This window comes from Tenrec ecaudatus, chromosome 1 (assembly GCF_050624435.1).
Source record: "Tenrec ecaudatus isolate mTenEca1 chromosome 1, mTenEca1.hap1, whole genome shotgun sequence".
NCBI classification, from domain to species: domain Eukaryota; kingdom Metazoa; phylum Chordata; class Mammalia; order Afrosoricida; family Tenrecidae; genus Tenrec; species Tenrec ecaudatus.
In genome coordinates this window covers 68,267,739-68,288,421 of record NC_134530.1, presented here as the reverse complement: position 1 = coordinate 68,288,421, position 20,683 = coordinate 68,267,739, and the positions used below count along the sequence as shown (strand labels likewise).

Sequence of the window (20,683 nt, the reverse complement as noted above, 5' to 3'; positions counted from 1 at the left end):
AGCAGGGGTGAAGCAGGGACTCCTGTAGGGTGCGGACTCCTCAGGGCCACTTACACTAATGGGCATGCTGGCTGGGGTGGAGCGCTGCTGCCAGGTCACAAACAGGTTCTCCATCTTCATCTGTCGCTCCAGCTCTGTGGGTCCGAGACAGGAGTCGTGTGTGTGTGTCCCCCCCCAGTGATGCCCACCTTTCCCTCCAGATGCCCCAGAACCCCCTACTTCCCCCCCCCCCACCCCACCAGTCCAGTGCCCCACCTCTGCGCTCTGTCAACTTGATGTCCAGGAACTGCTGCCCGTGGAAGGTGACGGGATCAGGGAGTCTGGGCACAGGGCTGAGCATGGAGCTGGGACGGGCAGCTGAGATGTCCCGCAAGGCCTCATCGAAGGGGAATGTGTCCAGGGGGAGGGGGCCCACACCACGGGAGGACCCACTCAGCCGACCCTGTTCTCGGCTCAGTGGGGGACTGGCACTCCGGATGAGGGTCTCGGCTTCCATGGATGGCAGCAGAAAAGGGTTTGGCTCCTGAGGGAAATGGGAGGCTCACAACAGGGCCCCCAAAGCTTCTGTCCTTGGACCCTCTCTTCCCATGGCCGCCTCCCGCTTGCTTCACTACTTCTGCCTGCAGGCTGGCCCCCTCCCGTTTCCCAGAAGGCACCTCCTCTGACTGAGCCCTGGGAAGCTGGAGGCAGGAGGGAGCAAAGCAGCGGGTACCTTTTCATCTTGCACGGGGAAGTCCAGCTGCCCGTAATGATGGAAGAGGCCTAGCTTCTGGCTGAGCAGGCAGAAAATGAGGTGGGCCCGTGCGGTCTGCCACTGCACGAGGCGGATGAGCGCTCGGCCCAGCGCTGCCCCCAGGTCTGGAGCCCAGTTGTATGTCAGCAGCTGTAGCTGGGGTACAGGATCCAGGGTCAGGTCAGTGATCAGAGCCCCTCTCCCCATCAGCCCTAGGTCCCACCCTTACCTTCTTGTCCACAACCTCCAGCAGCAAGAGCCTCTGCCGGGGAGTGCTCCGCCCTGGGCTCCCGTCACCACCTGGCTCGAAGCGCTGCAGAGCTTTGGCAGCTACAGGGTGCAGAAGGAGGTAAGGGGGGCTTGATGCTGTGAGATCACCCCCACACAGGAGCTCTGCGCACCCCTCCCCTAGGTCACGCCCTCACCCTGCTGCGTCGGTCTCCTCCACTGCATGAAGCTCCTCCCCAGAAGCAGCAGGTGCCGCTCAGTGGCGGGATGGGGAGCTGGGCCCAGCTGGCCGTGGGCACAAGGACTGAAGAGCTTGGATTCTGAATCCCTGTGGGGACAGGGAGAAGCCCTGGTGGTGCGCTGGGCTAGGCACTGGTTGTCACCAGAAAGCGGGCAGTTTGACCCCACCACAGAAGAGAGATGAGGCAGCCTGCTTCCACAAAGCTTTCCGGCCTCATCAATCCCATGGACCGCTGTCCTGTGGGGTCACTAGAGGTGGTACGGGAGGAAGGGCATCAGAGAGCAGGTCCCAGCCCCTGCTCGCCGGTTTCAAGCCCACCTCTCCCAGCTCAGCACCACAGGGGTGTGGCTTCCTACAGGACCAGCTGTTACAAGCCAGGAGGTCCCCGCAACCCCGAGTGATCCCAAACTCACAAATGCTGCTCAAAGACTCGGACGCTGGTGTCTCCAGCCATGGAGGTGACCAGGATGGTAAACTCGGACAGGATGGACGGGAGGAGGAATCGGGACACCACGTGGGTGGAGCTTCTGGACACTGAAGCGCAACCTAGAACGCAGACAGGTGTCGCAGGTGGCTGGGGCGTGGAGGGCAGGATTGGGTGCAAGGGGTGAGAGGGGGCCGGGCTCTCACCAATCTGAGCCATAAACTCCATCCAGCGCTGACAGACATGAGCAAACACAGGATGCAGGGTGCCCACCTCGCCCTCTTCTAGCTGGGTTACCCGGCGTCTACAGACACAGCGGGAATGAGGTAATCTCACGGAGGTCTATACAAACCCACACTGCCCATCCAGGAGTCTACGCCCACACACTTCCGTGACAGACACAGCAGGGCAGCACGCACGCATACACACACACCTTTGTCTCTGGGTTCCTGAATCTGGTCCTGGGGCCCGCTCAGTCCCACCCGGAGTCCGAACATTCTCCGTTTTGTGACGCCTCCGGCCCCGAGTGTCTTCTGGCCGATCCAGGACAATGTCATCGGTGGTTTTGGGGGAACCCATGTCCCCACCTTCTGTTTTACTCTGGAGGCAATGCAGTGAATGAGGTGGGCTAGTGGGAAGGGCAAGGGGTGGCAGATGGAGGCTTCGTGGAGCACTAATAAGGGCCTGGAGCCCAGGGCTTGGGCCTAGCTTCCCAGAAGGCTGGCGGAGCAGCCTGGGGCAGGCTAGTTAACCTGCAGGTTCTGACAGCAAAACCAGAAATGAATGGCCTGTGCAGTTCAGTGCAGGTGCTACCTCCATCAGAGAACCCACCGCAGTCAGCACGCTCCTCTCTAAGATCAGAGTGTCTTTTAAAAGGGTCTGTGGCAAAAGCCTGAAGGGGCAGGGCCGGGGAGGGAGAGCAGAGTGCAGCTAGGAGGCAGGCTGAAGGCAGATGCCAACCCCACACCTCGCCCATTACCAGCATATCCCAGAAGCTGCGGCGGCCAGCTTTGCTCGGTGGGGTCACAGGCTCCCCAGGCACAGGGGCCGGGGGGAAGGTGCTAGCTTGACCTGTGGGGCTCTTGGATTCCAACGAGCCGCTCCTGAGACTTCCTGTGGACACCACACATTAGACTCAGGGTTGCCCTCAATCCCACCCTGGACAAACCTAGCCCCGAGACTGGTCGGCGCGTTACTGCCACTTCCTCAGCGAGTGAGTGGGAGTGCATGCAGGCCGCGTGTGCGTCTGCTTATGTGATAAGAGCTGTTGGAGTCATAGCCCATCAGACCACCAATGGCACATGTGTGTATTCCTGCCAGTGACAGAGCACGTGGTACTTCTGTTGGAGCCTTTTATGGGTGGGCAGGGATGCCTGGATGGCAGCCAGTGAGTCAGGAGAGAGTTGGGACGGTCTTTCACTCACACACGTGAACATATCACTGCCCTGCTTAATGCCTTTCTCAGATTCTTAGTCTCTTCGGGGAATGTCCAAGACCGCCGGCGTGGGCTTCCATGCTAGCCCGACACATGGCCGCTCTACTTCTCCAGCTTCCACCTTACTCCAAAGTAGCTGCCATCCAGTTCTCTGGACTGCTAACTGCAAAGTCAGCAGTTTGAAACTACCAGATGTGTCCTGGGAGAACGAGGCTTTCCACTCCTATCAAGAGTTAGAGCCTCAGACACCCACAGGGCAGTCCTGCTGGTCCTAGAGGGCCGCCATGAGTCAGAATCGACTCGACAGCAGTTGAGTTTTGTTTGATATTGGTTTCACACACTGTCTGGAATCCCGGCATGTACCTACCTGTTTATAGCCACTTTGCCCTCAAGCCTGGCTCAGGGGTTCCTGTTCTTGAAACCTTCCCCAAACCCTACAGCTGCGCCCTGCCCTGTGCCCGAGCACAAGGGGGGCCTGCATACCTGGGGAGCTGTCCTCCGTGCAGAGCGAGGCTGGCAGCAGCTGCAGCTCCATGATAGCATCCGCCAGGGCCTGGCGCGCCGCGGTGCGGAGCTTTTCCTCCAGCTGCAGGATGCTGATGTTCCCCTTCTCCCACACATCCAACCGCAGCCGCGGGGGCCCGCTCTGGGCTGCAGGAAAGGATGGCGGGTCACTGGAGGGTGCCTCTGGAGCCCACCAACCTCTCCCAGCATGAACTGGCCACCGCAGGCTCAGGCTTGACCTGCAGCCCCACCTGCAGAGCTGTCGGGCAGGACGGTGCAGCGCGTGACCTGGGTCAGCTGCTCAAACTCTTCCTCTTGCAGCGAGTCTGAGGGCCCAGGAGAAGTGGGGGGCCACGATGCCAGGGATATGGGGTTCCCGCCAGCATCCACAAAGGCTAGAGTGATGCAGGCGACTCCTGGGTGGAGAAGGTCCCGAGGTAGGATCACCGCATGGCTGCAGCGCCGGAAGAGGCCTCTCAGTCACAGGCAGTGCCCCCAGCCCGGCCCCACTTTGTACCTTTGCCCCCAGTGCCTTGTCCACCAGGCTTGTTATACACATAGATGTCCAAGTCGGGGAGGCCGCCCTGGGGCGGGAATGGATGCTGCGAAGAGAACCGCCACGCAGCACTAAGACCAGGCAAACACCCGACGCTGTGGATCAAGGGAGGGGACGCCTTCACGGGCAGGCATTAGGGCAGCATGTGAAGACGCAGGGGTACGGAGCTCTGAGGCAAAGGCGCGAGACAGGACCAGAGGTCTGTGTGAGTGTCTGAGGGGGACCGTGGGGCACAGAGGTGTGGACAGACGAGTCAGGTCTCACCTGGAAGTGGTGCTGGCTGTTGCTGTCTGTGTACTTGGGCGAGTGTAGGAAGATGAGTAGGCTCTGCCGCAGGTACCAGGCCAGGGCAGGAAGCCAGGGCTGGCAGGAGGGGGGCAGGGCCAGCTGCAGCACCTGGGAGGGGAGGCTCCCGGGAGGCTGGATGAACTGACGAATGGGAAGAGGGGTCAGAGCTGAGGTTGCACCTCGCACCAGCGGCTGAGCCTCGGGGGGGTCTGGGAGGGAGCTTACTTCCACATCAGCTGGGGTCAGCTTGCAGTTCCGAACAAGCATAACCGTGATGACATCCAGCGTGGCCTCGTCCAGGCGCCGACGTAGAACCCGCACTAGCTCGTCTGTGATCTCGGGCCCTGGACACAGCCATGGGGGCAAGAATCTAGCTGCCGCCTGAACCAGCCCCTCAACCCCCATCTCACACCTCCCAGCACATGCAGGAAACCCCTGGAGTGCCACCCCTGCCAAGTGACTCTATTCTCAAGGCCTCAGTGCCTTTGCCCACGAAATGGGAACCACAGAGCATCTACTGCATGAGTTTGTGAGGAGGATTGAAAGAGAAGCTACGTAATGGTCTTGGCACAATTTATATTAAAAAGAAAAAAAAAAACCAAGCAAAGAACTCACTGCCAACGAGTCGATGCCCATCCAAAGCAACCCTAGAGGACAGGGTAGAACGGCCCCTGTGGATTTCCAAGACTCAATTCTTTGCAGGACTAGAAAACCTTGTCTTTCTCTCTCGGAGTGGCCGGTGGTTTCGAACTGCCAACCTTGTGGTTTAGCAGTCTGTAATAACCATTACATCACCAGGGCCCCTCCTACATAAGTAAGCCATACACAGCAGCTGAAAAGGGAAGCTGCTTCCTGGCTACTTCATGGTTAACATATCCCAAACTGAAGCCAGTCCACTCCTGGTTCCAGGGGAGTGAGGTACCCACCTAACCAGCCACCCAAGCTAGATGCCCAGGCACTGGCCTTCATGGCCCCTTTCATTTGGCTGCCCGTCTGACTCCTAAACCTCATGGAGCCCGTCCTTTCCCACACAGACCTCAGGCTGCAGAAGGCCCAGGCCAGACAGTGAGAAGGCGCCCTGAGAAGCTGCCCCCGATTCTCGGCCATCTCGCCCTGCTATCCTCACCTGCCTGCCCCACACCGTGTACCAGCAGCTGGATGTGTCTGTCCACTTGGCCCACAGGACGAGCAGTATCTGAACTGCGGCTGGAAGCCATGTCCAGGGGAGAGCGAGGGCCCTACATGGAGAACACCGTTAGGGGTCCACCTCCAGGGAGCTGGGCCGGAGGGACACTGGGGCCAACGAGTCAATGCCAACCCAAAGCAACCCGGAGTTATCTCAAGGAGGACACGTGGAGAGGGTGCAAAGGAGAGGGGCAATACATGCCGAGGCCTCCTCAGGGCAGATGGGCTCTTGGCTCCGGGACAGAGCGAGGGAGCGGGGCCCGGCATCCCCTTCCCATGGCCGGTCGCTGCAGGACGTCTCCAGCAGCCTGGGGGAGAGCACAAGGGCTTTGAACCCACTTCCCCACAAGCTTTCCCAGACTGGCGCTGCTCCCCGACCCTCTCAGGACCCCCCTACCGGAGGTAGTAAACAGCCTGGGTCGCTCGCTCCTGGTAGACGAACATGTTCTTCCGGTTGACCACGGAGAAGGCATTGAGCACCGAGCGCAGTGCCTGGATGGCTGCAGCAGAACCAGGGGCTCAGGGAATCCCTCCTCCTGACCCCCCTCTCCCACCTGCCTGCCCGCTCCTCCTGCTTACCCCGAGACACCCCCATGCTGGGCCCCATCTTGAGGCGTGAATGGACTCGGATCACAGTGCCCCACACGACGTCACAGGAGAAATGCCCAGGGACAAAATGCATCGTGGCTGCGAGGTAGCCTCGGGGTCCACAGCTCTCGTCAGCGGCATAATCTGGGGGAACGGAGCGAGCACGGGGATCACAACAGGACACCCAGCCCCGGCCTTCTAGACGCCTGCCTCACCTGGGCCCACTCGCCCACCCTGCCTCTGGACCCGTGCACCCGTCTGCAGGCAGTCCGAGATTACGCTGGTGAAGAGGGCAGGGCCCGGACTTGGAGGTCTGGCCATCGACAGCATTGCACAAAGGTGTCGGGAACGATCTCAAGGAGGACACGTGGAGAAGGGGGCAAAGGAGAGGGGCCACGGGGTGCGTGAGCGTGTAACATCATCCCCAAGGCAACACCATGATTCTCATCACACGGGAACCCACGGCCCTGACACTGGGCCACCTGTGTTACACATCAGGAGGGGATTTCTCAGCTCTCAGCCTCAGAGGACGGCTCTCCCAAAGAAGCCAGGAGCTGTGGTGGGACAAAAAGCCCAAGGTCACAGGCCAGTGACTTGTTCTAACTTTTCCAGGCTTCCAGGGTGACAAAAAACCTTCCAGGAGGTCAGAGGTGGGACTCTGGTCCCAGAGAAGCTGCTGTCACACCTGTGTGAGCAGCCCACAGGACACCCAGGCGGCAGCAAGGATTCTGCGCTGCAATAGGATGCTGGTTGCTAAGGGAAAACATGTGGAGCCACTCAGAGGAGGAAGGGCTGTGTGCTGACAGGCCCCACATCCCAGGCTACTGGGAGGCATTCTGAAGCCAAAGTGCCTGGCTCTCCTAGCTCATCTTCACTTTACAGAAGATGCCTTCGGAACCATGGGAAGTCCACTTTTACAGGGATTCTGTTCTGACATGGAGAACATTCCAGGACGTGCTGAGAGAGCCGCTTTCTTGGAAATGTTAAGAACGTTCTTCTATTGACTTGCTGAGAATGTTAAAAATAAGGAGTGGTCTGATTTTCATTGTAAACCAGAGAGGAAACTTCACAGCAACGACAGGCTGTTGTTTTTTCATCCGAAGAGCTCAGCAAATGCAAGAGAAGGGCAGTCGCAGGGCTGCGGCGTCAACCACCAGGATCCCGTTTCCTTCCCAGGGTCAGAACTCCCCAAGGGCTGCTGGGCTTGTCTGGTGGGACAGCCCACCAGAGGACAAGCCTTCCCATTGTACCCAAGTCCCTCCCTGAGCCCCCGACCTCTGCTCTCCTGGAGTCTTCACCCTCTCCCTTTCATTGTGCTTTCCCTGCGGAACACAAACATGCTCAAATCTCTACGGATCTTAAAATTCCTCCCTCGCCCCCACATCTCCCACTAGTGAACAGTCATATCTATTTTTTCCCCTCTCTTCGCTGCCAAGCTACTTGGGAGAATAGTTATTCTCTGATCCGACTATCCATCATCTCTTCACTTCTCAGTTTCATCCGTGTGCTATTTCCAAAAGTCACCAAGGAACTTGTAACTGTCCCCCCCACCCCACCGCTCACTGCTCCTACTTGTCAGGGGTGACCGAGTGATGATAACTTTGCCCCCACTTCTGGCAAAAAGTACTGGGTGAGAGAAAAGGCGGGGCCTCACCATCGCTGGGTAGTGGCACCCGCTGACGGGAATGGAAGAGGGTCTCGCTGCGCCACAGATCTTCCTCGCTCTCAGCCACCAGAAGAGAGTTACAGACATGACTGTCATGAAGGTCCTGAAGCAGCAGTCGCTGGGGGAAGGGGGAGCAAGGTTTCAGGAACTGTAATGTCCCCTCACAAGCTGGAGGTGGACAAGAGTGAGCAGAGGCCAGAGAATACCCATCCGTTATCACTGGGGGCCAGAGGTCGTAGGAGCGGCAGCAATCACTGGGACGTCAGAGATGGTGGCCCAGAACTCCGGGCTCTGAGAGAGCCCCAGTTAGGAACCCTCGTCCCTCCTCCTGGCCAGAACTGGTTCACCCTCTTCCTGTCTCGATTTAAAAACCACTTCTTCCAAGCAGCCTTCCCTGATAGTTCCTTTGGTCAGATCCCTGTAATGTGCTGCCCTAACAGTCTCCACATTCCCTGGCAGTTCTTCACAAGTGCAGCTGAAGGTGTGTGTCATTTGGTTGAGGCTCTTTCTGTACGTAAGCTCCAGAGTCAGCTTCCTCAAGGCTAGCCCGTGCCTGGCACAGGACAGACAGCTGCAGTTAGAGAGGGGCCAGGCCCCGTCCCTGGACCTGGGCTGTGGAGAACGGCCCTGTGTGCATGGAAGTAGCTGAGGTCAAAGCAAACATGCCGTGTTGCTGTTGGGTCTGAGAAGGACCCATGGCCCCTGAAGGTCACGCTCCCAAAACTCCTTCCACATGTGGGCAGTCACCACGTCCCAGTCCCTGGTGGCCCCTTACCTGGTTGACTTCCCTGCAGATCTCCCCAACTCTCCTCACCAGGAGCTGCTGCAGGTGGCGACACTCAGCACCTGGTCCTCCTTCCTCCCGTACCATGCTCCTATAGGGAAAGGAGGATGGACAGTGCAGGGGGATCGTATGCCTCATGAGGTGGGGTCACAGGAGCAAGGCATCAAGAATGGAAGTAGGAATTGTCAAAGGGAAGTGCACCTGAAGGGAAAGGACGAAAACGGAACCCTCAAGAGTGACCCGGAAAGCCCGCCTTGGCTGCCTGCCTCCCCAGTTCCCCCACTGGTACCACCATGAGGCCGCCCGCTTTGTCTTCATTCCCAGCTTGTGGTCAGAGCGGAGGGCCACGGTGATCAGAGAAAGTGTTTAGCCAGATGCCGAGGTGTGAAGGCTGGTTCTGCCACTTACGAAGGGTGACCCTGGGCGAGTGTTTAACTCCCCCGAGCTTCGGTCTCTTCATCCACGTAACGAGGATAGTAATAGGCCATTGGGTTGTTACAGGGATGAAACGAACCAATGCTGGTCAAACACTTTACATAAGCGCCTGCCGTGCTGACTCCGCATTCCATAGAGTAACTTCTGAAGCTGCTCTGGACTGCACAGCGAGGAGCCCTGGTGGTGCTGGGGGACAAGCACCGGCCTGCTCCCCACAGGTGCAACAGCTCACACCCACCAGCCACTCCATGGGAAGAAGACAAGGCGATCTGCTTCCTAAACGTTGCAGCCTTGTTCACCCTAAGCAGCAGTTCTGCTCCTGCAGACTGACCGGGTCACCGGGTCGGAATCACCTTGATGGCAGTGGGTCAGTTTTGGTGCAGGTATCTTAACTGCACTCAGAAAGTAGAGATCCATGTGCTTTCTCTAAACTGCACCAGGACTGGGGGCTGCCAATGGGTTAGAGGCCTCTGCAGAAGCCAGCTCAGTGCCCCACCACCGTGGAGGGCAGGGAGAGGGAAACGGCAGGCCTGGTCCAACCTACCGTGCGTGGGCATACACTTCCACCCGATCCTGCAGCACTCGGACGATGAGCCAAAAGTCAGGCAGGCAGGGCCCAGGGAGGCCTGAGAGTGAAGGCTCTGGAGGTAGCAGCCCAGGTGGAGTCCGCAACATGAAGGGGGGCTTCTCGCCGAGGGTCTCAGAGGGCTCCTCACTGGGCTCCTCACTGTCGGAGCCACTGCTGCCACCGTCATAACCTGTGTCAAATGCAGACGATCAGCACGACTCTTAAACATTCACATGGCTCACGTCTGTCGACCGCATGGTCCCCCCTCCAGGGCAGTTTACTCCACCCTCTGCCCAAACCTTCCCCAGCTCACCTAGGTGGTCAGAGTCCACACTGCCCTGACTGGACATGAGGCTCAGTCCCCGGTGGGGCCCAGGTTGGTTCCCTGGGAAGAGAAGGGGTCTACCTGGAGCATCTCTCAATCATCCATGGACTCCATGCATCCCTGGTCCCGAAACCCCAGACTTCATTGTTCAAGTTCCCTCTTACCTCCCTGTGGCAGACTAGGAAGACCACCTAGGGGGGGCCCTTCAGAATCCTCTGGGGAGCCAGGGGCCTGTGGGCTGGCTGTCAGGGCCTGAGGGGCAGAAGCCAGAACTGAGGTGGGTAGAGGCCCCAGAATTCCTACAACCTCCCTTCTCCTTTCCCAGGTCAGCTCCACAAGACTTACCTCCTGCTCAACGCCCTCAGCTCTATCCTCATGGCTGTGCCAAGCCCAGGCTGCTGGAGGGGGCTCCCCAAGAGACCCACCCGGTGGTTGGCCAACTGCCACAAAGAAGAAGCCACTGTCAGGGTCCTCAAGAAGGACATGGCCAGGAAGGTGGATGCGGCGGAACTCCTGGGGAGCAGGAGTCAAGATGATCATTTAGGCAGGTGCAGTCCTCATTAAACCCATGGTGCATCCTCGTTAAGTGTTTTGTTACCTATCCGGTGAAGCAGATGCCACCACTTGCACTGCTTAGGTAAGGTACGAAGGAAAGGTTTAGTGACTTGCCTAAGATTATGCAGGCCCAGGGACAAGGTTGGAAGCTGGGTCTCATGCCATCAGATTTGGCTGGCAGGCATGGGATGGGGAGCAGAGAACACAGTGAAGGGATAGGCAGGAGGACTCTCTATGGACTCAACGTGAGAGCCTGCCAGGCCTGCACCGCAAGTCCAGGGAAGGTAATCAGCTTACCTCTTTGAATTGTGCGAGAGAACGTTCTGGCCCAAACACAAAACTCAGTGGCAAAGTTTGGCGAAGGCAAGTAGAGCGTCCAGGAGAGCTATGGATGTGGGCAGCTGCGCGGTGCAGGGCAGGGCTCTGGGGAATGCCTCCTCGACGGAGTGCTGCCACCATCTCATCCTCCAGCAACCAGCGGATCTAGAGTCAAAGGGCAATCCAGGAAGTCCCAAAGGACAGGTGACATAGGAGAGCACCCTCCCTGGCTTACTGGTGTAGCACTTCACTCAGGGCGGGGAGAGAAAGGCCCTCACCTCACTCATGGTGGTCTCAATTGCCAGCCGGTGGGGGGTAGCCAAACTGGAAAGTCCCGGGTGCCTAATTGTCCGAAAGATGGAGGCAAAGACTAGTGAGACATGCTACCCTAGACCCGCTGCACCAAAGATCCTAGAGACTAATGAAGGAGATATCGGTGATAGTCCTGGACCCCTGGGTTTCAGAGACAGGGTAGAAAAATGGACTGAATCCTGACCAGAAACAGCTGAATAAAGCAGAGAACAGACAGAGGGGTGAATAGTCAGTCAGCCTGATGCATCCTCAACTGCAAAGGTCAAGATGTCCGTGTTGCATTGGACCAACTGACAACTCACCAATCTGTCTTCGCTCTATCTAGACCAGCGGTTCCCAACCTGTGGGTCATGACCCCTATGGGGGTTTAACGACCCTTTCACAGGTGTTCCCCAATTCATAACAGTAGCAAAATTAGTTATGAAGTAGCAACAAAAATAAACTTATGGTTGGGGGGGGTCACCACAACATGTGGAACTATTAAAAGGTCACAGCATTAGGAAGGTTGAGAATTGTTAATCTAAACCCAATACCATGAGAAACAAGGAGACACACTCTCAAGAAGCTGAGTGAACCCCAAACAGACAGATCCCCAAAAGAAAACCACTAAGATATCATCAAACTTTCCAACATCGAAGGTAAAGAAAAAAGGTTGAGAAAAATGAAGAGTTACCTACAAAGGAGAGCCAGTAATACTAAACTGCTCTCAGCAGAAACCATATGGCAAGAAGGCAATAGTTTAACCTATGTTAAATGAAAGAAAACTGCTGACCAAGAATTGTATACCCAGCAAAGCTGTCCCTCAAACACAATGGCAAAACTATGACATTTCCAAATAAGCAAATGAAAAGAATTTATTAAAAACCAGACCAACCCTAAAAAATACTAATGATGGTTTTCCAGAGATAAAACCAGCAGCAGAAGACAAACACCTGAGATGAACATGTACAACACCCCCCCACCCAAGAAGTCCACCCACAGAGTGAAGTATCCAAACTAAAACAAACTTACAAGAGTGAGAATAGAGAACCAATGACACCAACTAGTTCTGAAAAAAATGACCAAGTAACACATGGGAATAGTGCAATTACAGAACTTGCAAGTGGAGAGGAAACCAAGAATTAACTTAAGTGAAGGGGAAGGCAATTACATAAAGAGTGAAGCCAAGTGTGAGAGCTACAGGCAACAGAGGTCAATACTGTCATGTGCATACATCCCCAGTCATGGTGATCTACAAGTGGATGCATGGATAGAAACATAAACAGAACTGGTGTGAGACGGGGAGTGGGAGTAGACCTCAAGTATACATAGGTTTGAGAGAGGTGTTTATATATGGACATTTATCTTTGGATCATGGATATATACATCCATGTATACACAGATATCCATATGCACACATCTATACGTATGTATATATACATGTACATATGTATGGGTATAGATGTAACATATTATACATGGATATGATATACACACGTTTATGCATCTATATGTCTGGATGGATATATAGATATATATCTAGGTATATCAGGGATATAGATTTATATGCATGAATGTGGTAGAGCATATAGAGGGCAAAGTCTTGAAAACGTCTTAGATCTCACCAATACCTTGAGGGAAGAGTTGCTGGCCCTACCAGGACCATGGTCTCAGGGGACCCAAGGTCAATTGATATAACATGTCCCGCAAAGACAATGTTCTATATCCTACTTGAGGGAACAGGACTGGGATCTTAAAATTTTTGCTCAAGAGCAGCCAAAGCTCAAGAACCGGCATCTAAGATGCCACTGTTGGTTTCTTCCTCTTCAGAGGAGAGAAATGTGAGAAAAACAAAGAGACATGGAGACAATTAGTCCACCAGACCAGTGGATCACACACACGCACCAGCCCCACGGCCCTAATAGCAGAACTAGATGGTGTCCAGCTACGATTACCAACTGCTCGGAAAGAGATCACTCTGTAGAAAGCCCCGGGTAGGGAGAGGGTAAGAAAATCGTACAAATTTAAAATTATTTTAAAAATAGGTCATGCTTACTGGTTGGATAGAGGTGGTAGAACCCCAAGAGTCACCCTTAGTCACCCTTCAGGTGTGAAGATGAACTCATCTCATGTCTCAATTCCCAACCAAACAATCGACATAAGGTAAGCAGTAACACTTGGCAGGGACACGCACTTTAGAACACCAGCCACCTGAGCTCAGAGGGGGAGTAGTTACCCAAGGACCAGAGTTGAGAAGGGTTGGGAAAGAAGACAGAGTAGAAACCGGAGGCACGGAGACGAAGTGGGACAAGTGGTGTTACACCATGGGAATCGCAGTCAGTGAGATGAAATCAAATGTGTACGACTTGTTGAATGTGAACTAACGATCACCCATTTTCTCTCCCTCCCTCCCTCTCTCTGTTTAGATATTTGTTTCCAGAAAACAGAACCGAGGGGAAGCAGGATGCTCTGAGAAGGATGTGAGGAAGTACCTTTCTTCTCCTGGAGGCGGCAGTGGAGGCCCCAGGCCATCATCTGACCTTAACGATGACGGCTGCCCAGGGGATCGTGGGAATGAAGCACTGCTCTCAGAGGTTGACCTACATAGGATGGGAGCAAAATTCCACGGTCCATAGTGACTATTCCCCCAGGGAATCCTTAAGGCCTTCTTGGTCTCCAAATGCTGCAGATCTCGCTAATAGTCTCCTCCTCCCAATAAGGCTCAGGCCACCCTTGCAGGCCCCAATCAAACTGGTTGCCATACCGGTGATGCTGAGGGTCTGAGGCCGGGGGAAGTTCCACTTCTAGAGGCAAGGTCAGAACAAACACATCCAGGGTGACACTTAGGTCCCTCAGTGGAACTCGGCCTCCAGTGGGCAGACCCTCCAGACTGGAAAGCACCTGGCCTGGGAGAGCAAAAAGTTAGGGCTGCGGAGGGCTCTGGGGCAGCCCAGGTTCCCACTTCTGAGATCGATCACGGGTTGCCCCTTAAGTGCACCCCTGCTACCCGGAGGCAGGCAAGCTGCGCTGGGCCCTGGACCCTCCCTGGGCAGCCCCCAGCTCCTCACCCAGGCAGGTGGGCAGGCTGCCCACAGGGACTGAGCTGTGCTGGCCGCGCAGTCGCATGGAGCACGTGAGGTGCAGGAAGAGTGGCGGCAGATCGTGCAGGAGGCTCTCTGGCCCAGTGGGCGAGTCACCGCCCAGGATACTGAAGGAGTCTTCATCGGGGTTCACAGTGTCTGCGTCGGACAGCGAGGTGGACTCCAGCCCAGCAAGTCCCAGGTCTGGGTCGCGGCTCTCACGGTACTCCACCTCCAGCTCTGGGTCGCTCTCAGTGACCACGCAGCAGGCAGATGTGTCTCCTGGTGATGCATGTCACGTGGTCATTGGGAGGGGCCAGCTGTGCAGCCCAGAGTTGTGGCTTGAAGCAAGTTTTCCCACCTCTATCTCCTGGTCCACATACCTTCTTCACCTATCAGCTCAGCCTCTGAAAACTCCAGGTCACTGACTTTTCTGTCTACTGTGTCCTGGGGGACCTCATCCTGGGAGAGAGACGGTGACAGGTAGAGCCAGCTTAGCTCAAGGCAGGATAGCGGCCACAGTCAGGCCCCTAGGAACTGGAACCAAGATTCAAGAGAATTCAAGTGGGCTGAAGTCGGGCCTCTGGGCTGAGGGCCAGGGAGACACTTACCTCTCGTCGGCTGGATGGAGGGCAATAGAAGAAGTAGTGAGGATTGGAGGGCACTGTGCAGAAGTAAAGCCGGCTGATCTCTAGGAACTTCTCCTGTATGGGGGTCCGAAGGAGGCAGTTAGCCAACCAGACTCAGAGCAGGACACCTTTGCCCCAAGAGTTGGGCAGGGCTCCATCTCTCTCCCAAGCCCCCCACCTGGATGAGGCTATGAAGGGCATCGTGGGCCTGTCCTCTGAGCTGGCAGATGTCCGTTAGAGCAATGTCTGGACCGGGGTCTGCATGGCCAGTGCTGCGGGTGCTCTGGAGCTCAGGCTCGCTGAAGTCCTCAGTCTCGATGCTGAGGGCCGCGGGGAAGGAGTGGGAGTTGAGAACCACCAAGTTCCAGAGGAACCTATTTCCTACTGGGGAGCAGGCCACACAAGCAGCCTTCATCGCTGAGAAGGGTGCTCAGCACTCACTATGAAGGTGGCAGAAGCAGGGAGAACCAAACCCCACATCCCAAGTCCAGCGCCCACATCTGAACGGCCAGACCGCCTATGAAAGAGGGCAGTGTGCCCAGGTGACTCCTGGTTTCCTGACTTGGACTGCTGGGCGTCCCCCGTGCGTGGAGAACACAGGTGGAGATGCAAGGCTGGACGGGAAGAAGGTGCATTTGTTTTGGGGAGCAGGGGTCACTCGAGGGCTCTGGAGAGGAAACTGGGCTGGAGTCATCAGTGCATCCATCCCTCGGATTCCTGTTTCTCCTAGGCCAACACACTGTTAGAGCTGGACAAGCACCATACCTGCCGGCCCTCCAACAGGGGCGTGTGGAGTGCCCTCCCCCCCCCCGCCGCCCGCCCACCTGAGGTGGGACTCCATGGTCAGCACCCAGCTCTTGCCTGTAGGAAACGCGTACTGGTGAGGGGGTGGTGCTGCACATGAACATTCCGGGGGACGTGTCTCCATTTACAGCTGGCAACTTGGACCTTACTACCCCCACCCAGCTCAACAGTCTACACCAAACCAGGAGTGGGCGGGCGAGCCTGGGAGGGAGACTGGTGCCCAGGCAAGTGGGAGAGAGAAGTCTGGGTGGAGTGCCAAGAAGTCAGGGACAACGCACTACTGCTTGTACCTTTCACAGCGCTTTCCCTGGCTTGGAAGGGACTGGTTCCAAGGGCTGTGTGTGTGTCTTACACATCATTCAAGTACAGTCCTAACCTGGACTCAGACGCTAGGACAGCTCGTTCCCGGGGCTCGGGGCACTCCTCGATACTGCTGCTGAAGGCCCCAGGGCTGAGGGGCCCAGGGCTTGGGGGCGCATGAGGCAAACTCCAGGTGTGGCCACACAGTGTGAGCAGAAAGGGGGTGATGTCCACTTCCTGCAGGAGCTCCTCACAGGCATCTACTGCAATCAGCAAGTCCTGGGAGGTCACGCTCTGTGCCTGCTGCAGGCTCCGGAATAATCCTGACAGAGGTGGAAGGAGTCACCAGGATCAAGTGCTGGAACAGTCTCTTCTAGTCCCTGTCCCTACACTCCCCCTCAGCACTGCTCCTTCCTGGAGCTCCGGCACGGGGCCGTGGGCTCACCTCGGACATAGCACCGCTGGGCATGCTCCTGCAGTAAGGCACAGTGGTTGGCTGCCTCCTTGTACCGGGGCTCCAGCCAGGCTGAAGACGAGGAGTGGTCGAGGAAGTGAGTCCTAGGCATGGGAGGAGAAGCAGAATTGGCCAACTCTCCTAATCCACAGCTCCGACTCATCCTCCACCCACACACAACCGGATCAACTACGGACCCTGACCGGATGTGTTCATGGGCCGGCAAGCTCAACCCATCTGCTGACAGATGCTCAGCAGAGTTGACGGGCCAGGCCTGAGGAGCTGACTTCCTGCCACTGACAGTCTGTTTGTACACATTAGTGTGCGCTGGATTTTGGTTGGGAGCCATGGTTAGAGGTCAACATAGGTCAGCGTTGCGGGCACTTACCGGAAGCTGAGGTCGCGGGGAACCTGAGGGGGCTGCATGCCAGCCATTTGCTCCCTTAGTGATTCCAGGGAGCAGTTATAGATGTAGACAGGACACCGGGTCCGAGGCCCATCTGAACCCTCGGTCTGGGAAGCCTGGCGTCCCGTGTAAGTGTGAAGGCCCTGACGGAAGGCTGGGCTCAGCTCTCCTTGGTTCTGGGCATTGTCTGGGGGCAAGAGGTGTCGTGTGGTCTCAGACCCGTCTGTTCCCACTCCCACGCCCAATTCACTCAAAAGATTCGACAGCCTTACCACCAGCAGGGGTGACACTAAGGGTGGGAACCTGGGCCCTTGTAGCCTTGACCCCACTCCCCACCGCATCTCTGAGGCTGGGAGCCCCACTGCAGTCCCCAGACTTAGGCTTTGTCTCCTCTTGAGAAGGCCCCTCCAAGCCGTAGGCGGCCAGATGCTGGACATCTAAAGAGAAACAGACATAAAACAGAGTTGTCAAGCAGGCCAGTGAGGGGTTTTCCAGGCTTTGAACCTGAGGAGGGTTGTAACATCCATTAGAAGGAGGACAGCCACCACGCTCCTAAGAAGTGAGGGTGGTGAGACTTCGTTCTGTCTGTATTGGCTGCATCATCAGGAGGGCCAGGGCGACAAGGGGAAGGGCATCACGCTTGGCAAAGCGAGGCAAGATCACAAAGAGAAGGAGCGCCTCAGTGCGATGGTGTGGCACAGCGAGGGGTCCTGAGCAGGGTCCCGGTGAGAGGCACCCAGCACAACAACAGACGGGCCCTCATAGGGGAGGAGCGCCACTGGTACCTGAGAAGGTAGCTGGGAGAAAGGTCAGAAACACGTGCTGCGGGGCCACCAGTCTTGCGTAGCAGCGCCACTGAACGGGCGGGGCAGGCGCGGGCGTTCCGAGGGTTTCAGGAGCCACGCTCTGAGAGAAACAGACACAGGCCATGGGCAAGGGCACCCCAACCCCCACGTTCCTCTTCCACCCCAGAGCCCAGCCTCCGCAGGGCAAAGGGAAAGGGAAGGAGGCCCTAGGGAAGGAGGAGGATGGAGAGCCGGGCTGTGACTATGGAGCATGGAAGGCCAGCACAAAAAGGCCTCCAGGCCAAGAAGCACAGCTGACCAGGGTGCTAAGAGCCGAGTCTCCAGAAGCCGGGGCACTGCTGGCAGTCTGATGCTTCGGGATCCCGTGGTCCCCCACTGATAATCCCTCGGGACCTACGATACACAATGGAGGTAGAGATGACAGACAAGGGCAGGGTCAGAAAAGAGACAGAAACCACAGAGGGATGGGGATAAGGGGCTGGGTCAGAGGCTGCTTTTAGGAAAGAAGTGGGCATTCAACCTCACCGGAACCATGGTCAGTCCGCCGCAGAACTTCACTCAGGAAGGTGGCCTGGTCAGTGGTGGTCAGTGGGATCTCCCGGTCACTCAGCTCCTGCCCCAGGCAGCTGTGCAGCAGGCACAGCACCATGTCGTTGGCGGGACAGGGCCCCTCGGAGAGAGAGACGCCCTCTGGCTCTGCCCGACATACACTCTGCTCAGCACCGAGCCTCCTGCTGCTCGCTGCCCCAACTCAGCCCTGGCCAGCAAAGCCTCTCCCGCCGCCCCACAGCCCCCTCGCACAGGTACTTGCTGACTCATGTGCCCTGTTCAAATGCCCCTGGCTTGCTGGCCCTTCTAGGGTGAGGCGGGCGAGTGGCTACCAAGGCTACCCACCTCTGGACAGCAGAAGGAAGGACATCTGGAGCTGCTGGCACTGTGGCAACAGGCCCATGAGGTCAAAGTGGAACGGGATCTCATACACACAGGCGTCTCCTCCCTGGTCCAATCCTGGGAGGGAGAGGCAGGAAGCTAAGACACATCCTGAGACCTGGCTGACCTGCCTGGGGCTGCCGCCCCCTGCTTCGCCCAGCGGGGCTCCACCTGCCCACTGACCGTTAGAAACCTTTGGCTCTGGGGGCAGAGGACTCCATTCCTTGCTCTGGCACAGTTGTATCAAATATTCAAAGCTCAGCATGGAGCCTATGCAGGCAGCATCCCGGGGGTGGAGCTAAGGGGTGAACACCAGAGGTCACGGTCAGGTTCACGAAAGTGCAGGCAGTCACAGGCCTATAGGGGAAGGGTGTGTGTAGCAGTGCGCAATCACTCACAGCCTGAGGGATCTCGGGGTAGGTCAAGTCCTGGAGGTGCCTCCAGCTCTCAGGGCCAGGTCCCACGCGCCCACACTGTGGCTCCACCCAGACCTCTGTCACCAGATTGAGCTCAGAGTCCCCCTCCAGAGCCTCGACCTCCACGTCATTGTCATCATCTGTTGAGAAACTAGAGGAGGACAGGCTCTGAGCCCGGGGAGCAGTGAGTGCAGTTCTCAAGCCCAGGGCAGGGTGACTCAGCCCACGCAGGAGGGGAAGAAGAGTCACGGGGTGGCCCCATCTGCCTGGGGAAGCAGGCAAGCCAGCAGCTGTCTCCACTCTCGGGGCAAGGTGATCTGAAGACATGAGGGAGGGGCAGACTTCAGGACAAGAGGGACAGTGGGGCAGGCGGGTCTCAGGAAGGGGTCAGGACCTACCTGTCTTTGGTGGAGGTGGAGTGCGGGGGGAACAGGATGTACTGGACAATACATGTGTGCTTCTCAGCTGCAGCCTGCCCCGGAGGCTCATTCTGTGGGTGAGATGGGAGGGAGACCTTGGGCAAACTCCAGCTGGAGAAGAGACCGAGCCTCGCCATGCCCTGGTGCCTCAAGATGTCAGCCCCAGGAACTGGCCGTGGGTGTTGCCACCACACAGTGCCTGTGAGGTACATTCTCCAAGAGTCCCCCTCAGCTCTGAGAGGGGCGTCTCTGCGGTCCTCAGCAAGCAAGCTGAGGGGAGAGGGGTGGCCGGAGGGGCACATACCTGAATCGGAAGCTCCAGGACCATATTGATGATTCCCTCCCCGCTACAGGCGAAGTGGAAACCCTCAGACAGACGGACTCTGGAGGACCAAACAGGCCGGGCAGAGTGGAAGGAGACTCATCAGAGTACAGCCTCCCCAGCTCTCTGCTCACACAGCTACCTCCTAGCAACCTAGCCTTCTGGTGGTCCCACTCAAACCACTGGCCCCTCAAAACAGGTTCTGTGGGTACCAGAGGCCAAAATAAACAGACGGGGGGAGGGGGTGAGCTGGAGGGGTGGGCTGTCGCACGCACTGCTGTGTTGGATAGTCTACCCCACCAGCAGCAAACAGACAGGCCTCTGGGAGGGAAGGACATGACCCGCGTAGGCTTTCTGCCAACGTGCACCCCCAGAGACTACTCTCTCCCGCCCTGTCCCAAGGTGCCCGGCAGGCTTGGGGGCCGTACTCAGTGAGGATGGAGAGCAGCTGGGCGATGGCACTGAGGGGCAGTGCAGGGGCCAGGCCGGAAGGGACACTCCAGACCCAGCGTTGATGGTAGAGGTAGCGGGACAGTGACGCTAGGCTGGAAGAGGCCGAGCGGCCCGACACCAAGGGCAGTGGTCCTGGTGGCTCCAGGGTCAGCAAGAAAGGTGCCCGGTAGTCCAAGGGTAGCTTCTCATACCTGGGCGATAGGGGCAACTCATCAGTTATCTCTGCTCATATCCAGCTAAGCCACGCCCCTCCACATGTCCGCAGGCCCATCTCTAGCCTCTCTACCGACCTGATGAGCAGCTTGTCCAGTGGCTTATGCAGGGCCACAAGGCAGGGCCGGTCAGACAGGGCCTGCTGCGGTCCCAGCATGGGGGGGGACTTGGAGGGAGAGCTGCCCCCACCGAAGCCCCCCAGCCCTTTTCGTTTCACCTTGGGCGTTGGCTCCTTGCTTTGGACTCGGTGGGGGAAACGTAACTGCAGGATCTCTTCCCGCAAGTCCGACACAATCTGTGAGGCACATGGGATGGGATCAGGGCCCG

General features: G+C 57.2%; 1 protein-coding gene across 3 annotated transcripts in view; it reads right to left on the bottom strand.

The window, feature by feature from the left end:
• SZT2 (SZT2 subunit of KICSTOR complex) overlaps window positions 1-20,683 on the bottom strand; it is a 58,562-nt gene that overhangs the window by 7,859 nt on the left and 30,020 nt on the right. For all 3 annotated transcript variants that reach the window (XM_075554965.1, XM_075554972.1, XM_075554982.1), the window contains exons 15-60: window positions 20,434-20,651; window positions 20,119-20,334; window positions 19,673-19,751; window positions 19,348-19,439; window positions 18,932-19,100; window positions 18,717-18,831; window positions 18,498-18,611; window positions 18,129-18,299; window positions 17,902-17,996; window positions 17,583-17,703; window positions 17,070-17,234; window positions 16,780-16,984; window positions 16,383-16,495; window positions 16,014-16,260; window positions 15,012-15,153; window positions 14,816-14,908; window positions 14,588-14,666; window positions 14,193-14,486; window positions 13,889-14,030; window positions 13,617-13,724; window positions 11,112-11,175; window positions 10,813-10,998; window positions 10,306-10,473; window positions 10,125-10,212; window positions 9,949-10,020; window positions 9,612-9,825; window positions 8,624-8,723; window positions 7,837-7,966; window positions 6,174-6,326; window positions 5,992-6,094; window positions 5,797-5,902; window positions 5,536-5,647; window positions 4,635-4,753; window positions 4,386-4,550; window positions 4,083-4,167; window positions 3,817-3,981; window positions 3,545-3,712; window positions 2,606-2,739; window positions 2,060-2,226; window positions 1,833-1,930; window positions 1,616-1,748; window positions 1,159-1,289; window positions 963-1,063; window positions 713-889; window positions 256-523; window positions 55-134 (exon numbers count right to left, since the gene is read on the bottom strand). In XM_075554965.1, coding sequence (XP_075411080.1) covers window positions 55-134; window positions 256-523; window positions 713-889; window positions 963-1,063; window positions 1,159-1,289; window positions 1,616-1,748; window positions 1,833-1,930; window positions 2,060-2,226; window positions 2,606-2,739; window positions 3,545-3,712; window positions 3,817-3,981; window positions 4,083-4,167; window positions 4,386-4,550; window positions 4,635-4,753; window positions 5,536-5,647; window positions 5,797-5,902; window positions 5,992-6,094; window positions 6,174-6,326; window positions 7,837-7,966; window positions 8,624-8,723; window positions 9,612-9,825; window positions 9,949-10,020; window positions 10,125-10,212; window positions 10,306-10,473; window positions 10,813-10,998; window positions 11,112-11,175; window positions 13,617-13,724; window positions 13,889-14,030; window positions 14,193-14,486; window positions 14,588-14,666; window positions 14,816-14,908; window positions 15,012-15,153; window positions 16,014-16,260; window positions 16,383-16,495; window positions 16,780-16,984; window positions 17,070-17,234; window positions 17,583-17,703; window positions 17,902-17,996; window positions 18,129-18,299; window positions 18,498-18,611; window positions 18,717-18,831; window positions 18,932-19,100; window positions 19,348-19,439; window positions 19,673-19,751; window positions 20,119-20,334; window positions 20,434-20,651 — 6,465 coding nt within the window. The remainder of the gene's footprint in view (window positions 1-54; window positions 135-255; window positions 524-712; window positions 890-962; window positions 1,064-1,158; window positions 1,290-1,615; window positions 1,749-1,832; window positions 1,931-2,059; window positions 2,227-2,605; window positions 2,740-3,544; window positions 3,713-3,816; window positions 3,982-4,082; window positions 4,168-4,385; window positions 4,551-4,634; window positions 4,754-5,535; window positions 5,648-5,796; window positions 5,903-5,991; window positions 6,095-6,173; window positions 6,327-7,836; window positions 7,967-8,623; window positions 8,724-9,611; window positions 9,826-9,948; window positions 10,021-10,124; window positions 10,213-10,305; window positions 10,474-10,812; window positions 10,999-11,111; window positions 11,176-13,616; window positions 13,725-13,888; window positions 14,031-14,192; window positions 14,487-14,587; window positions 14,667-14,815; window positions 14,909-15,011; window positions 15,154-16,013; window positions 16,261-16,382; window positions 16,496-16,779; window positions 16,985-17,069; window positions 17,235-17,582; window positions 17,704-17,901; window positions 17,997-18,128; window positions 18,300-18,497; window positions 18,612-18,716; window positions 18,832-18,931; window positions 19,101-19,347; window positions 19,440-19,672; window positions 19,752-20,118; window positions 20,335-20,433; window positions 20,652-20,683) is intronic.